Source organism: Schistocerca serialis, chromosome 6, assembly GCF_023864345.2.
Source record: "Schistocerca serialis cubense isolate TAMUIC-IGC-003099 chromosome 6, iqSchSeri2.2, whole genome shotgun sequence".
Lineage (NCBI taxonomy): Eukaryota > Metazoa > Arthropoda > Insecta > Orthoptera > Acrididae > Schistocerca > Schistocerca serialis.
In genome coordinates this window covers 482,746,281-482,763,350 of record NC_064643.1, presented here as the reverse complement: position 1 = coordinate 482,763,350, position 17,070 = coordinate 482,746,281, and the positions used below count along the sequence as shown (strand labels likewise).

At 45.9% G+C, this 17,070-nt stretch overlaps 1 protein-coding gene across 1 annotated transcript in view; it reads right to left on the bottom strand.

Annotated features, from left to right (window-relative positions):
• The window catches only part of LOC126484944 (histone-lysine N-methyltransferase 2D-like), a 148,045-nt gene that overhangs the window by 31,064 nt on the left and 99,911 nt on the right, over positions 1 to 17,070 (bottom strand). The window contains exon 5 of the mRNA XM_050108544.1: positions 15,864 to 16,013. Coding sequence (XP_049964501.1) covers positions 15,864 to 16,013 — 150 coding nt within the window. The remainder of the gene's footprint in view (positions 1 to 15,863; positions 16,014 to 17,070) is intronic.

Here is a 17,070-nt window from a genome sequence, read left to right as displayed (position 1 = left end):
CCGATTTCTCATACACAAACAGCAGTCCATCGGCGTTGCCTTGTGAAACGTTGTTGTGATGCCTCGTGTAAGGAGGAGAAATGCGTACCATCACGTTTCCGACTTTGATAAAGGTCGGATTGTAGCCTATCGCGATTGCGGTTTATCGTATCGCGACATTGCTGCTCGCGTTGGTCGAGATCCAATGACTGTTAGCGGAATATGGAATCGGTGGGTTCAGTAGGGTAATACGGAACGCCGTGCTGGATCCCAACGGCCTCGTATCACCAGCAGTCGAGATGACAGGCATCTTATCCGCATGGCTGTAACGGATCGTGCAGCAAGCTCTCGATCCCTGAGTCAACAGATGGGGACGTTTGCAAGACAACAACCATCTGCACGAACAGTTCGACGACGTTTGCAGCAGCATGGACTATCAGCTCGGAGACCATGGCTGCGGTTACCCTTAATGCTGCACGAATGGCAAAACGTCATTTTTTCGGATGAATCCAGGTTCTGTTTACAGCATAATGATGGTCGCATCCGTGTTTGGCGACATCGCGGTGAACGCACATTGGAAGCATGTATTCGTCATCGCCATACTGGCGTATCACCCGGCGTGATGGTATGGGGTGCCATTGGTTACACGTCTCGGTCACCTCTTGTTCGCATTGGCGGCTCTTTGAACAGTGGACGTTACATTTCAGATGAGTTACGACCCGTGGCTCTATCATTCATTCGATCCCTGTGAAACCTTACATTTCAGCAGGATAATGCACGACCGCATGTTGCAGGTCCTGTACGGGCCTTTCTGGATACAGAAAATGTTCGACTGCTGCCCTGGCCAGCACATTCTCCAGATCTCTCACCAACTGAAAACGTCTGGTCAATGGTGGCCGAGCAACTGGCTCGTCACAATACGCCAGTCACTACTCTTGATGAACTGTGGTATCGTGTTGAAGCTGCATGGGCAGCTGTACCTGCACACACCATCCAAGCTCTGTTTGACTCATTGCCCAGGCGTATCAAGGCCGTTATTACGGCCAGAGGTGGTTGTTCTGGGTACTGATTCCTCAGGATCTATGCACCCAAATTGCGTGAAAATGTAATGACATGTCAGTTCTAGTATAATATATTTGTCCAATGAATACCCGTTTATCATCTGCGTTTCTTCTTGGTGTAGCTATTTTAATGGCCAGTAGTGTACGTTAATATGGAATTTCCGCTCCCCGCCTGGCCTTTGTTTATCTCTGTTTGCTTCTTCGCGTTTCCACTTCGCAATCACATCACAAAGATTCGACCTGGGCAGTCTTAGAAGGGTCCCTGATGAATTTATTACTCAGGTGACATCCAATGACTACTCTATGTTCGAAGTCACCGAGATTTCCTGATCGATCCATGCTGATGTTACTGCTTCTTTCTGACAAGACAGTTTCTCTTTATACTGCGCGGTCTAGGTTGACCAGCCACGGTTCGTGCGGCTCCCCCCGTCGGAGGTTCGAGTCCTCCCTCGGGCATGTGTGTGTTGTCCCCAGTGTAAGTTAAAGTTAGATTAAGTTGTTTGTAAGCCTAGGGACTGATGACCTCAGCAGTTTGGTCCCATAGGAACTTACCACAAATTTTCAAATTTTTCTCTTTATACTGCCCGGCCCGCCTCTCGTGACTCGAGGGGCCTATTCGTATTACATAGCAGTGTCCGAACATTTTGCATCAGCTAATGTATTACAAGGAACATGATATAATGGTCGTAATTGAGGATAAATGTATTCTCGAAATTTTCATGCGTAGATAAAGCAAGCACCTATCTTTCTAGAAATAAATACAGTTTGATATACGAGGTCCGCTCGACAAATTCCTGAACATACGTAATACCACACCAATGGTGTGTTGGAGTGAAATGTGGTTGACATCCTTGCACACGCTTGCCTTTAATGTGTAATTGTCGGAAGTTTCATTGTTCTGTGTCTGTTAGTTATTGATCAGTGCAGTGTTGAGTAGAACATTTTGTCGCACAGTTTTCGAATTTCGAGACGGCAGAGTTAAAGGAGCAACGCGCCTGCATTAAATTTTTCGTAAATCTCAAGAAAACCTTTACAGGGACACACCAAGTAACTCAGGAAGCCTACGGTGATGAGTGCTTAAGCCGTACTCGTTGTTGCGAATGGTTCACACGGTTTAAAAATGGCCGGACGGAAGTTAAAGATGACTCTCGTGCGGCACACCCTTCGACTTCTACCGACGACGCTCATGTCATTCCTTCAACTAAATGGTGCATGGCAGTCGAAGACTGACCGTCCAAGAGATTGCAGAAGAATGTAACATTTCAGTTGGACCATATCATGAAATCCTGACACAAAATCGGAATGCCGCCAAATTTATCCCACGACTCATGAGCAAGACGAGAAAGACCTTTGACTATTGCACAAAAAGGGAAATCACTGTTCCTGCCTCTTCCTCCGTACTCTCTACAAGTGGCCTCTGCGGACTTCTTTTATTTCTAAAGTTGGAAACCCGGTTGAAAGGACGAAGATTTACAACGATAGACGAGATAAAAGAAAATTCGCAGACGGCACTTCGCGTGATCCAGCAAGAGGCGTACCAAGACTGCTTCCGGATGTGGAAACGCCGTTGGGAGCGGTGTATCAATTGTGGAGGAGAGTATTTCGAAGGAGAGTACGAACAAGAAGTACAAGGTAAGCGCAGAAAAGTTTTGTGGACAAAGTTCCGGAATTTTTTGAACAGACCTCGTATCTTCACAAGATTTACTAATTAAAGTAGCGGAACGCGATTCTGCAGCATACTGTTATCATAAGGTTCTCACAACGTGACTATACGAGGAGACTCCAAAAAGTAAGTTGCTCATTATTACGGCATGGCAAGAAACTTCAAACTGATACAGATACCTATCACTATTTTTCAAAATCGTCAGCAACTCTCTGTAAACATCGGCCGGAACGTTCTGCGGAGCATTCAGTCACCCGACGACAGAAATCAGCTCCTTGGTCATGGCCGCAGACCAGATCTCGTGATTGAGAATGCTGACACGATACAGTGTATCTAATGATTTTTATATGATTGGCTTAACACTGCCTTTGAAAACTAAAGAAATTCGTAACGTGTAAGATGCTTTTGGAAATAAAAAAAGTCTGGTCAAGACATAAGAAAAGTTATTAAAGAAATGCGTGTACCTGAAACCGATTAATAACCTGGAAAATATGTGAATAAATTGCAACATCTCAAGATGGAGTTGCAAGGACCGTAGTGCTTTGTGTAAGAACCAAATACAGAAAATTTGTAGAAGAAGGCACTTTTTGACACATTCGTTTTGGATGTGTATGCAATCACAGTTTGTTTTTGGTCAGCTGTCTTCTGACTAGTTTGGCGCGACCCCGCACGACTTCCTCTCTTGTGCCAACCTCTTCGTCTCAGAGTATCAGCCCGCGTCCTCGATTAATTGTTGGTTAATCTCTGTCTTCCTCTATGTTTTTTTGCCTTTTACAGCCTAGAGCTGTCTCTAGGACCACAGAAGTTATTCCTTGATGTCTTCACACATGTACACTCCTGGAAATGGAAAAAAGAACACATTGACACCGGTGTGTCAGACCCACCATACTTGCTCCGGACACTGCGAGAGGGCTGTACAAGCAATGATCACATGCACGGCACAGCGGACACACCAGGAACCGCGGTGTTGGCCGTCGAATGGCGCTAGCTGCGCAGCATTTGTGCACCGTCCCCGTCAGTGTCAGCCAGTTTGCCGTGGCATACGGAGCTCCATCGCAGTCTTTAACACTGGTAGCATGCCGCGACAGCGTGGACGTGAACCGTATGTGCAGTTGACGGACTTTGAGCGAGGGCGTATAGTGGGCATGCGGGAGGCTGGGTGGACGTACCGCCGAATTGCTCAACACGTGGGGCGTGAGGTCTCCACAGTACATCGATGTTGTCGCCAGTGGTCGGCGGAGGGTGCACGTGCCCGTCGACCTGGGACCGGACCGCAGCGACGCACGGATGCACGCCAAGACCGTAGGATCCTACGCAGTGCCGTAGGGGACCACACCGCCACTTCCCAGCAAATTAGGGACACTGTTGCTCCTGGGGTATCGGCGAGGACCATTCGCAACCGTCTCCATGAAGCTGGGCTACGGTCCCGCACACCGTTAGGCCGTCTTCCGCTCACGCCCCAACATCGTGCAGCCCGCCTCCAGTGGTGTCGCGACAGGCGTGAATGGAGGGACGAATGGAGACGTGTCGTCTTCAGCGATGAGAGTCGCTTCTGCCTTGGTGCCAATGATGGTCGTATGCGTGTTTGGCGCCGTGCAGGTGAGCGCCACAATCAGGACTGCATACGATCGAGGCACACAGGGCCAACACCCAGCATCATGGTGTGGGGAGCGATCTCCTACACTGGCCGTACACCACTGGTGATCGTCGAGGGGACACTGAATAGTGCACGGTACATCCAAACCGTCATCGAACCCATCGTTCTACCATTCCTAGGCCGGCAAGGGAACTTGCTGTTCCAACAGGACAATGCACGTCCGCATGTATCCCGTGCCACCCAACGTGCTCTAGAAGGTGTAAATCAACTACCCTGGCCAGCAAGATCTCCGGATCTGTCCCCCATTGAGCATGTTTGGGACTGGATGAAGCGTCGTCTCACGCGGTCTGCACGTCCAGCACGAACGCTGGTCCAACTGAGGCGCCAGGTGGAAATGGCATGGCAAGCCGTTCCACAGGACTACATCCAGCATCTCTACGATCGTCTCCATGGGAGAATAGCAGCCTGCATTGCTGCGAAAGGTGGATATACACTGTACTAGTGCCGACATTGTGCACGCTCTGTTGCCTGTGTCTATGTGCCTGTGGTTCTGTCAGTGTGATCATGTGATGTATCTGACCCCAGGAATGTGTCAATAAAGTTTCCCCTTCCTGGGACAATGAATTCACGGTGTTCTTATTTCAATTTCCAGGAGTGTATTATCAACCTGTCCCTCGTTCATTTAAATGTTTCCCACCCGTTATTCTGCCCGTCGATTTTGCGGAGACCTTCCTCATCTTTTATCACTTCATCTAATTTTCAACATCCTTCTATAACGCCACATCTCAAATGCTTCGATTCTCGTTCACCCCCATTTCCCCACAATCCATGTCTCACTGCCATACAGCGCTGTGCACCAATGTACATTCTCAGAAATTTGTTCCTCAAACTAAGGCCTATGTTTGATACTAGCAGACTTCTCTTGGCTAGGAATGCCCTCTTTGCCAGTGCTAGTCAGCTTTTCATGTCCTCCTTGCTCCGTCCATCATGGGTTAGTTTGCTGCCTCGGTAGCAGAATTCCTTAACTTCATCTGCTTCGTGATTACCAGTTATAATGTTAAGTTTCTCGATGTTCTCTTTTCTGTTACTTCTCATTACTTTCGTCTTTCTTCAATTTATTCTCAATCCATATTCTGTTCTCAGTAGACTGTTCATTCCATTCAACAGATCCTATAATTCTTCTTCACTTTCACTGAGGATGGCAATGCCAGCAGCGAATCTTATCATTGATATTCTTTTACCTTGAAGCTCAGTCCCACTCTTGAATCGTTCTTTTATTTTCGCCGTTGCTTACTTGATATGTAGACTGAACAATAGAGGTGAAAGACCGCATCCCTATCTTACATCCTCTTTAATCCGAGTATTTCGTTAGTGGTTTTCTTTTTATTGTCCCCTCTTGATTCTTGTACATATTGTATATTACCCGTCTTTCTCTATGACTTACTCCTATTTTTCTCAGAATTTCGAAAAACTTGCAATATTGTTTTACATCGTCTACGCTTATTCTAGGCCGACAAATCCTATAAGAGTGTCTTCATTTTTTTCGATCTTGCTTCCATTAGAAACTGCGACGTCAGAACTGCCACCCTGGCGCCTTTATATTTCGTCATCTAACAGATCTTCTATTTTATTTTCCGTTCTTCTGTATATTATTCTCGTCTGCAACATTGATGCATGAGTCATTAACTGTCTTATTTAACTGCCCTTGCTATTTAAAGGATTGGGTGGATGACATATTTTCTGGAAGTGCCTTAAGTCTCATAGAATCTATACAGTCACAATTACGACATATAATAATCGGTAAAATAGACTTGGAACAATATCGATCTCCATAGAGAGGTGTCTGCAAGACTTAGATTTAAAGGAAGAGTACTGAGTACTTGTTGGACGAACTGTAAGGTCCCAGATTCTCGGTATACAACAAAAGTAATCTCACTTGCCAAGAAATTGTAATGACTGTAAAAACTATTGTGGCATCGGTCTTCTAACACTGGCTGCAAACTATATTCGAAGACGACCAATAACCGAGTGAGGAATATCACAGAAGCTATTCTTTCTGAAGAATAAAATGTATTTAGATCAGATCGTTCATGCACAGATTACGTGTTTGTAATTAAAAACATTATATTTAACATAGAAATACATTTAGCCTTTATCGACCATGAGAAGGTTTTTTACCGTGCGAGCCGTGACAGCCTATTGAAGATTATGTCTGAACCTAACAGAGGCAGTGAAAAGTCTTAATAAAAATACACGCATTATAATAAACATAGGTAGGAATCGATTGGAAGAAATAATTAACTGTCAAGGTGTTAGACAAGGGTGTGAAGTATCATTCTTTGTAAATGGAAAAGTAAAGTAAACAAAAGAATTAAGATGGCAAATGAGCAATACCGGAATGTACTTCTGTTTGCTGGTTATTATAGCTATTAACCAAAAGAATGAAGATGACCTCCAAATATCAGTATACCAGCTAAACGGAACATACGAGAAATACAACTATAAAATGTCTGGTAATAGAGAAACAAAATTGAAACAGCAAAGATGAGGTTTCCTAGGGAAGACGAAGGGCTACAAAAGTAGAGACATAATTAGAAACTGAATCTATTAGAACAGAATAAAATATTTTCAGCATGAATACAAGAACTCAACAATGTCGTGAAGACTATAGGCAATACCTCATGAGAATGTCAGGCCACAGAATTTCCCAGAATATCCTGAACGACAATCTGAAAGGGAGAGAGGTGTTCGAAGACCTTGAAAAAGATGCGAAGATTTTGTTTGTGAGTTGGGAACAGGCAACAGCCTAATCCTTGAAAGGAAGTTGGTGGTGGTGGTGATGATGATGATGATGATGATGATGATGATGATGATATATTGATGATAATGATAATGATAATGATAATACTGAGTACGTGCTGTGGATATGTAAAGGAAATCGCATGCAAGATGCTAAGTCGACATGTTTTAGACTATTATTACGGCGTTGGAATTCTTATCAATTAGGCTTGGCAACATACGTTGAACGCATTCAGAGGCGCGCTGTCATGATCGCAACAATTTGGTACAGCTCATACGAAAGTGTAACAGAGAGCCCCGGGGTACCTGAAAGGCAATCTTTCGATGAAAGGCGAGGTTATTGTCGCGAACTCAAGTTGCGCAAATTTGGAGGACTGGTATTCAAGGATGATAGCACGACAATGCTTCTGATCTAACGTTTGTTTTGTGTAAGGTTCATTGGGGAAAGGGGCAACAAAAAGACCATACACGTTGGTGTGTAGAAAATATGAATCTGACGATATACCATATGACTTTCGAAAAAATATCGGCCACATAATTCTGAAGACCGCAAGAGTGACAAGTGCTGGAATTACAGCACAGCTAGCTTAACAACTCATGAATCCGAGTTGCTGACAAGAAGAATATATAAAAGAATGGAAAAGAAAATTGATGATGTGTTAGGTGATGGTTAGATTGGCATTAGGAAAGGTAAAGGCGCCAGAGAGGCACCTCTGACGTTGCGAGTGATAATGGAAGCAAGACTACAGAAAGATAAAGAAACGTTCAAGGATTTGTCGACTTGGAAATAACGTTCGACGAAGTCAAATGGTGAAAGATGTTCAAAATTCTGAGAAAAATAGGGTTAACATATAGGGAGAGACGGGTAAGATGCAACATATGTAAGAGATGAGAAGAAATAATAAGAGTGGAAGACGAAGAACAAAGTGTTCGGATTAAACTGATGACATTGCTATACTGAGTGAAAAAGAAAAAGAATTACGGGATCTGCTGAATGGAATGAACAGTCTAATGAGTACAGAATATGAAATGAGATTAAATCGAAGAAAGACGAGAGTAATGAAAAGTAGCAGAAATGAGAATAGCGAGAAACTTAGCATCAGGATTGGTGATCACGAAGTAGCAAAATAACAAATGACGGACGGAGCAACGACATCAAAAGCAGACTAGCGCTGGCGAAAAGGGCATTCCTGGCCAAGAGAAACCTACTAGTCCCAAACATAGGCCTTAATTTGAGGAAGAAATTTCTGAGAATGTATGTTGGAGCACAGCAGTCTGTGGTCGTGAAACATGGATTGTGGGAAAACCAAAACATAAGAGAATCGAATCATCTGAAAAGTGGTGTTACAGACAAATGTTGCACTGACTAGAAGAAGGATAGACTGATAGGACATCTACTAAGATGTCAGAGAATAACTTCCGTGGTACTAGATGGAGATGTAGAGGGTAAAAACTATAGTGGAAGACGGAGAATGGAATGCATCCAGCAAATAACTGAGGACGTAGGTTGCAAGTGCTGCTCTCTGAAATGAAGAGGTTGCAACAAGAGAGGAATTTGTGGTGGACTGCGTCAAGCCAGTCAGAAGATTGATAAAAAAAAGAAAGAAAGAGAGAGAGAGAGAGAGAGAGAGAGAGAGAGAGAGAGAAGAAAGAAAGAAAGAATGTGAATGGAGTATGAAAAAAATCGAAAACTGATAATTGTGGTACGATGTACCCTTAGCAGTCAGTCAGTCTGCAGTGGTTTGCGAATATATATATATACGTAAATGCTGATTGCTCTATACGGGTCCCCATTAGGAACAATACACACACTCAATTTCATGTTGCGTTCAGACCGGATGGGGCCCCTTCTGTGGCGTATGGCGGTGTCCTGATCACGGAGCTAGCGACGAACTGACCACAGATACCCGGGAGAAAGGAGCAGAGCCTAAGGAAATACGGTCTGACCCAGAGGCGGCGGTTACCGCAGTGAAACTCTCACTCACTGCGGCGAGAGTTACGGTCCAGGGAGAGGCCTCACGCGCTGACTGATGGGCGAAAGTCCGCGCTTGCGCACACTGGGAGGACATCGTCCGCGGAACACCACTGGAATACGCCTCTCGTGCAGAGCTGACAAACGATTTCATCTCATTTGTCCCGAACTGTAAGAATACAACAGCAAGGAATAAATAAGCTCACCAGTCAACATACGAGAGACGTTCAATAAGTAACGCAACGCATTTTTTTTAAAGCAGGTAGGTTTTATACGGGATTCCTATACACTATATTATTCCCCACTATTTTGACTACAAAACCCTATTTTTCAACGTTATGTCCGTTCAATGTGACGGCCTTAAGACACCTTACCGGAAGACCCTGTATGCCCGCATGATACCACTGTGCTGGTCGACGTCTTGGTGTATCAATCACATCCTCATCATCCACGTGCTGCTTCCCGGAGCAGTTGAAAGTCGGGAAGTGCGAGTTCCGGGCTGTAGGGTGTATGAAGAAGTACAGTCTAATGAGGTTTTGTGAGCTCCTCTTGGCTACGCAGAGTTGTGTGAGGCCTCACGTTCTCATGGCGACGAACACGCTGAAGTCGTTTCTTCAGTTTCCTGAGGGTAGCACAATACAGTTGAGAGTTGATCGTTGCACACACCTTGGAATGCCTCAAATGGTGGACGAGTATGTCAACACTATCAACAGAAACATACAGTTGAGTAGCATAGTGTTGCTTGAATGGGAGTGCCCGCGCATTCCGATATTGCAGGAGTCACAGCCATGAGGGGCCAGCCGGGGCGCGAGAGATCAGTCACGTTTGCACGACCTTGTTGCGTTGATGACAGACGCCGCGCTCAACGACTCACCGTGCTTTTGTTCACAGCCAGATATTCGTAGACATTGCGAATGCGCCTATGAATATCTGCAGCGCTCTGGTCTTCCGCCAAAGGAAACTCAGTGACAGCTGTCTGCTTGCAACGCACTTCCACTACAGACGGTATTTTGAACGCTACGTGTAGCGCTACCACCTATCGGAATTTTATTCAACTATAGGGACTGAAGCGGGAATATTCCACGATGTTCCACAATGAATTTAACACTTTTTCCACCGAAACTGGCCGAGGAAAAAAAGTGCTGTGTTACTTATTGCCCCTCGTATTAGTCACCCACTTAAAGAACCAGAGTGGTCGCATCGGAGCTGTATGGATGGTGGAAAGTACCAGACGACCGCCCAACGCTGGGGTTATTTAACAGTGAAATGGTCTGTATGTGCTAGTCGTTTGTGTGCAATCATCGCATTAAGATAGGTTGGCCGCGCGGGATTAGCCGAGCGGTCTAGGGCGCTGCAGTCATGGACTGTGCGGCTGATCCCGGCGGAGGTTCGAGACCTCCCTCGGGCTAATTTAGGTTAAGTAGTGTGTAAGCTTAGGGACTGATGACCTTAGCAGTTAAGTCCCATAAGATTTCACACACATTTGAACATTTTTGAAGATATGTCGACGAAGAGATGTAACAGAATGGCAGGAAGGAGCTATCGTGTTTGGTCGTCCCCATTACCACATCGTGAATGAAGTTGGCCCGTTTGTTGCTTCATGCCGGCCGTTGTGGCCGAGCGGTTCTAGGCGCTTCAGTCCGGAACCGCGCTGCTGCTACGGTCGCAGGTTCGAACCCTGCCTCGGGCATGGATGTGTGTGATGTCCTTAGGTTAGTTAGGTTTAAGTAGTTCTAAGTCTAGGGGACTGATGACCTCAGATGTTAAGACCTATAGAGCTCAGAGCCATTTGAACCTTTTTCTTTTGTTGTTTCATCATGGCGGAATGGGGTATCTTCCGCAGCTGTGTAACACGGCGCAAGAGCACTGATCATAGGAAGATCCTAACTGACAAAGACTGGAGACGAGTGTCACGCCCTGTCAATGTAATGCGTTTCAGTCTCTACAGTAATCGGAGCTCTTAGTGAATGCTGGACCATCTTAATCAGTTTCCGAGGGAATATAGCGACGAAATGCATGCAATAGGCATTTGGTGTCAGTACCTTGCAAGAGAGCATTGCTCACACCAGCACATAAAGCTGCACGTTTTCAGTGGGTCAAACAAAACAAAACATGGACAGTAGCTGACTCTGGTCGTGTAGCGCACTCCGACGGGTCGTGATTTTTCCTCTTGGAGCGTAAAGCGTGCTCCGACGAGTCGTGATTTTTTCCTCTTTTCAAACGACGCAAGACGTCGAGTACACCAGTGGCCCAATGAGACATCTAACCTGCAATGTGTGTAGAGGGTGTAGTTCAAACTGGAACAGATTCTGTGACGTTTTGAGACAATTTTTCGTAACATGTATAGGTCCCGCTCATTCACGTTATCTTGAACATGAACCAGAATGTTTATGTTAACTTTCTCGGTGACCAAGTGTTGCCCTTCTTCTACATCTGCGTGATGAGTGTACTGTGATCACTCGCGTCTTCCAAGATGACAATCGTAATGTCCACAGGGCTTTAACCGTACGTACCTGGTCCGGCCAACATTTAGCCACCAAATCGCACCTCGACTGGCCCGCTAAATCACCCGATCTCGGTCCAATAGAAAATATTTAGGACTACCTGGAACAGCGGGTGAAATGTAGGAATCAACTATTTGCAATTTGGGATCTAGTCATCATTGAGTGGTTTGAAATGGGTATAGCGTACATAACGGAACTTGCGGACTTTCTCCCTCGCCGAATTGAGTCCGTTACCGAGGCCAGAGGCGGCATTATCCAGTATGCTTTTGGAGGTGACTGATTTTTGTCCGTTCTGCTTACCTCGAGCTGCAGCTGTATGACTAAATCAAAATAAAGTATAATGACAAGGATGACAATGAGAGGTTGACGCTAACCCCGAAGGAAACCATGGCTAGTTTACTCACGATTATTTAACGGCCCTGTCACAAAAAAGTCGTGTGGAACACTATGTCAATAGTTAGAAATACCGTGTCACATATTGACGGCATAATGTCTTGTACGTTGTTACGCTTAAGGCTATTTGGAGCCATCAAAGGCTATGCAAGGTAGGAAATTAGAGACACAATGCAGAGACCAGGCAAACGTAGTAGCGGTTAGGTTACCGGAGATAAATAGTAACATTAGAGACGTTGTAATATTTCTGGCTTAGTCAGCCATCATATTAGGCTCCAAGGAGCTGTTCCCAGAGCAGTGGAGATGCAAGAAGTATATGGATGACGAAATGTGGTGTGAGGTACCTGTGACAGATGTTAGATTCGGTACCATTCCCGTGAGAAAGACCGCCAGCATAATGTTATTGCTCTGTGATTGGCTTCTGTGTTCGGAGCAAGGGCGCCAAAACTTTAAAGTATAGTTATTATTATTAGTTAAACTATTCACTGGAATGACTTCACGTTTTAATATAAATATCTCTCAACAGCTGACTATCAATCAGTCATTTTAGAATTATTAAAAACAATTTAAACCAAAAACAAAAGACTGACGAAATTGCAGACGAAGCACTTCAGAAGCGTTCGGGTCACGCCTTTTCTGGTATGGCGAGCGAAGTGTTTCGGGCTGCTCGTTACTCTGTATTAGGCAGTCGAGAAGAACAGACATGTTGTCTGTCGTAGGATGTGTTGCCACAAATAGTGCAAAGATACATTTTGGTAAACATTGTGTTTGATCATGTACTTTGCTGTATCAGAAGGTGTTGTATTAATGTCATGTAGTCTTCTCGTGTGGCTATATTAAAAGACGCGAGTGGCATCCCAAAGAAGTGGTATATTATTCCAGAACAGAACCTCGCTAAAAGTCAGTTTCAGCCTCAAGATACAGAACCATCAACCTGAAGACAGCAGGTTAGTGAACTATAACAGAACCCTCGTATTCCACACAGTGCAGTGGAAAGAACTAGGCGCCTCACGTGTACTGCATGTACAGAACAGATGTGCTCAGTGACACGTCATCTGCAGTAATGCAGAGGAGGTAAAGGAGGATGGTCGTTATTAACACCAACAAATGATTCATTCTTCCTTTCTTGCCGAAACGTGAAATATCAGACGCTCTGGGCAGCTATCCCGGGGGGGAAATATCACTTCAGAGAATTAACCGGTTAACTCCATCCACCGCCTAGACGATGTCGTAAGGCGTCACTGTAGAAGATGGTCACGAAAAGGCACGTCTTAGCAGAGGCAGCAAGCTCGATACTTGCTCCTGAGCGCTGCAACGTCAGTGGGTCTACACTGGTTAGAGTACTACTACAGCAGTTCCCACTCAGAGAAGGACGGAGCGCCGGGCAAAATGATGTAAAACATTGTTGTTGTTGGCCATAACAGCATGGCAGTGAGTTTAGATTTCAGCTGGACGCTATTGATACTAAAGTTGGAGTTTGTTAGCGTAAAACCCAGAAGCATACCTACCTACCGAGTAGGAACAGGGGAGAAATCTACACTACTGGCCATTAAAATTGCTACACCAAGAAGAAATGCAGATGATAAACGGGTATTCATTGGATAAAATATAATATACTAGAACTGACATGGCATTACATTTTCACGCAATTTGGATGCATAGATCCTGAGAAACCAGTACCCAGAACAACCACCTCTGGCCGTAATAACGGCCTTGATACGCCTGAGCATTGAGTCAAACAGAGCTTGGATGACGTGTACAGGTACAGCTGTCCATGCAGCTTCAACACGATACCACAGTTCATTAAGAGTAGTGACTGGCGTATTGTGACGAGCCAGTTGCTCGGCCACCATTGACCAGACGTTTTCAATTGGTAAGAGATCTGGAGAATGTGCTGGCCAGGGCAGCAGTCGAACATTTTCTGTATCCAGAAAGGCCCGTACAGGACCTGCAACATTCGATCGTGCATTATCCTTCTCAAATGTAGGGTTTCGCAGGAATCGAATGAAGGGTAGACCGCGCGACCGCTACGGTCGCAGGTTCGAATCCTGCCTCGGGCATGGATGTGTGTGATGTCCTTAGGTTAATTGGGTTTAATTAGTTCTAAGTTCTAGGCGACTAATGACCTCAGAAGTTAAGTCGCATAGTGCTCAGAGCCATTTGAACCATTTGAAGGGTAGAGCCACGGGTCGCAACACATCTGAAATGTAACGCCCACTGTTCGAAGTGCCGTCAATGCGAACAAGAGGTGACCGAGACGTGTAACAAATGGCACCCCATACCATCACGCCGGGTGATACGCCAGTATGGCGATGACGAATACACGCTTCCAATGTGCGTTCACCGCGATGTCGCCAAACACGGATGGACCATCATGATGCTGTAAACAGAACTTGGATTCATCCGAAAAAATGTCGTTTTGCCATTCGTGCACCCAGGTTCGTCGTTGAGTACACCATCGCAGGCGCTCCTGTGTGTGATGCAGCGTCAAGGGTAACCGCATCCATGGTCTCCGAGCTGATAGTCCATGCTGCTGCAAACGTCGTCGAACTGTTCGTGCAGATGGTTGTTGTCTTGCAAACGTCCCTATCTGTTGATTCAGGGATCGAGACATGGCTGTACGAGCCGTTGTAGCCATGCGGATAAGATGCCTGTCATCTCGACTGTTAGTGATACGAGGCCGTTGGGATCCAGCACGGCGTTCCGTATTACCCTGCTGAACCCACCGATTCCATATCTGCTAACAGTCATTGGATCGCGACCAACGCGAGCATCAATGTCGCGATACGATAAACTGCAATGGCGATAGGCTACAATTCGACCTTTATCAAAGTCGGAAGCGTTATAGTACGCATTTCTCCTCCTTACATGAGGCATCACAACAACGTTTTACCAGGCAACGCTGGTCAACTGCTGTTTGTGTATGAGAAATCGGTTGGAAACTTTCCTCAAGTCAGCACGTTTTAGATGTCGTCACCGGCGCCAACCTTGTGTGAATGCTCTGAAAAGCTAATAATTTGCATATCGCATCATCTTCTTCCTGTTGGTTAAATTTCGCGTCTGTAGCACGTAATCTTGGTGGTGTATCAATTTTAATGGCCAGTAGTGCAAATGTGGTTGGCCTGAGGCGCCCTGGAGGTGAAGAACGACTTACCTGATTGGCCAAAGCTTGTTAAATGCCGGTGGATTGGTGGGTCGACTATAGGAGGAAAGAAATGGTTCCACGCCACGATAATTTAAAAACCCATGTTTTTGTATTCAGAGGGAGTTCTCAGTCAGATCGCTGAGGCGCCGACTCCGTGTCGCTCGTGGCCAGCCTCGGTAAACTCCTACATGTCTGTTTTCTTCACTTGGAGTGTTGCTCCCAAGTTCGTACGTAACGTGCTGCTAGTGTTCACTACTTCTGTTAGCATCTGCCCCCGTGGCTTCAGACATTGAGTTCTGCTGTACAACCAATTATCTCCTTTGCTTTTTTCTAATGTTTAGAAGTAGCCTTCAGTGTAGTAGTTAGTGTGATCGCAAATAAATAATGTTAATCAGACCCCTGAATTGCATGAGTCTCCTGACGTGTCCCAGAATCTGAATCTCTAGTACGTGCCCTGTGACAGTGTTTGGTGCTGACCCAAGTCATCAGCCAGCCTTCACGGGGAATTTATCTTTTTGCGTTTGCTCCTCGACGCTCGGAATTGTAGACTGACCTTAAACCCCTAAACGTCCTCCATCCTGTGCCAGAATATGACAACCGTAAGTCATCACAGGGCTACTTAAGCAAAGTAATGCCTGGAGTTACTGTACCAAAAATACGATATGTTAGTAAACTTCAAAAGCAGGGGAGCAGAAATTTTCATCGTGGAAATGAGCGCTGCCGGTGGTGGTGAGCAGTGACGTGACGTACCTTCATCTGCACTGGCTGCGCCTGGGGCACGCTGCCGGCGCTGGCAGTAGAATTGTCAGGCCTCACGACGGAGGGGACAGGAGCGCTGCCCGCCGCGTAGAAGTTCTCCAGGGCCTCCTTCGGCAGCTTCTCGATTGGAATGTCGCCAATCTGCAGCAAGGCGCATCAAATTAGGTTATCCCCAAATCTTCCATTTGCAGAGACTACACACACATACACACACACACACACACACACACACACACACACACACGCACACACACAACAAACACACACACACACACGAATATACAAGCTTGCACACTCAGTCAGACATACACACACAAAAGGCAGAGAGAGAAACACCAATGATTAACTAATCCAGTACTTCTTCTTCTTCTTCTTTCGCTTACGCCATAATCCTGCAGCGATCGCAGGCTCGGCGTGGTTTCAACGGATTTGGCAATGTTAGTGTTAGGGGTGGCCGCATGTTCTTCCTACCGCCACCCCGTACCCCCCAGGACGGAATCAGTGTACCCCAACTGTCTGCGTATAGTGTAAATCGTGAAATAGTGCGGACAAGTTTCAAATGTCTGCGACGCGTGTAACTGAGGCGGAACGTGAGGACCAGCCCGGTATTCACTTCGGGATGTGGAAAACCGACTAAAAACCACATCCAGGCTGGCAGGCACACCGGCCCTCGTCGTTAATCCGCCGGGCGGATTCGATCCGGGGCAGGCGCGCCTTTCCGAGTCCAGGAAGCAGCGCGTCAGCGCTCACGGCTATCCGTGCGGGTGAATAATTAATCCAGTACATAAGCGTTTAAGTGTTATACGATGCTAGATGAAAAAGTGATGCCAGCTGCGTCATAAAAAAGGAATAATGAACATACACTGAAGAGCCAAAGAAACTGTTATAGGCATGCGTATTCAAATATAGAGGTATGTAAACATCAAAATGCGGCGCTGCGGTCGGCAACGCCTATATAAGAGAACAAGTGGCGCAGTTGTTAGATGGGCTACTTCTGCTACAATAGGTTACCAAGATTTAAGTGAGTTTCAACGTGGTGTTACAGTTGGCGCACGAGCGATGGGACACAGCATCTCCGATGTAGCCACGAAGTGGGGATTTTACCGTACGGTCATTTCACGAGTGTACTACCCTGAATATCAAGAATCCGGTGAAACATCAAACCTCCGACATCGCTGCATCCGGAAAAAGATCCTGC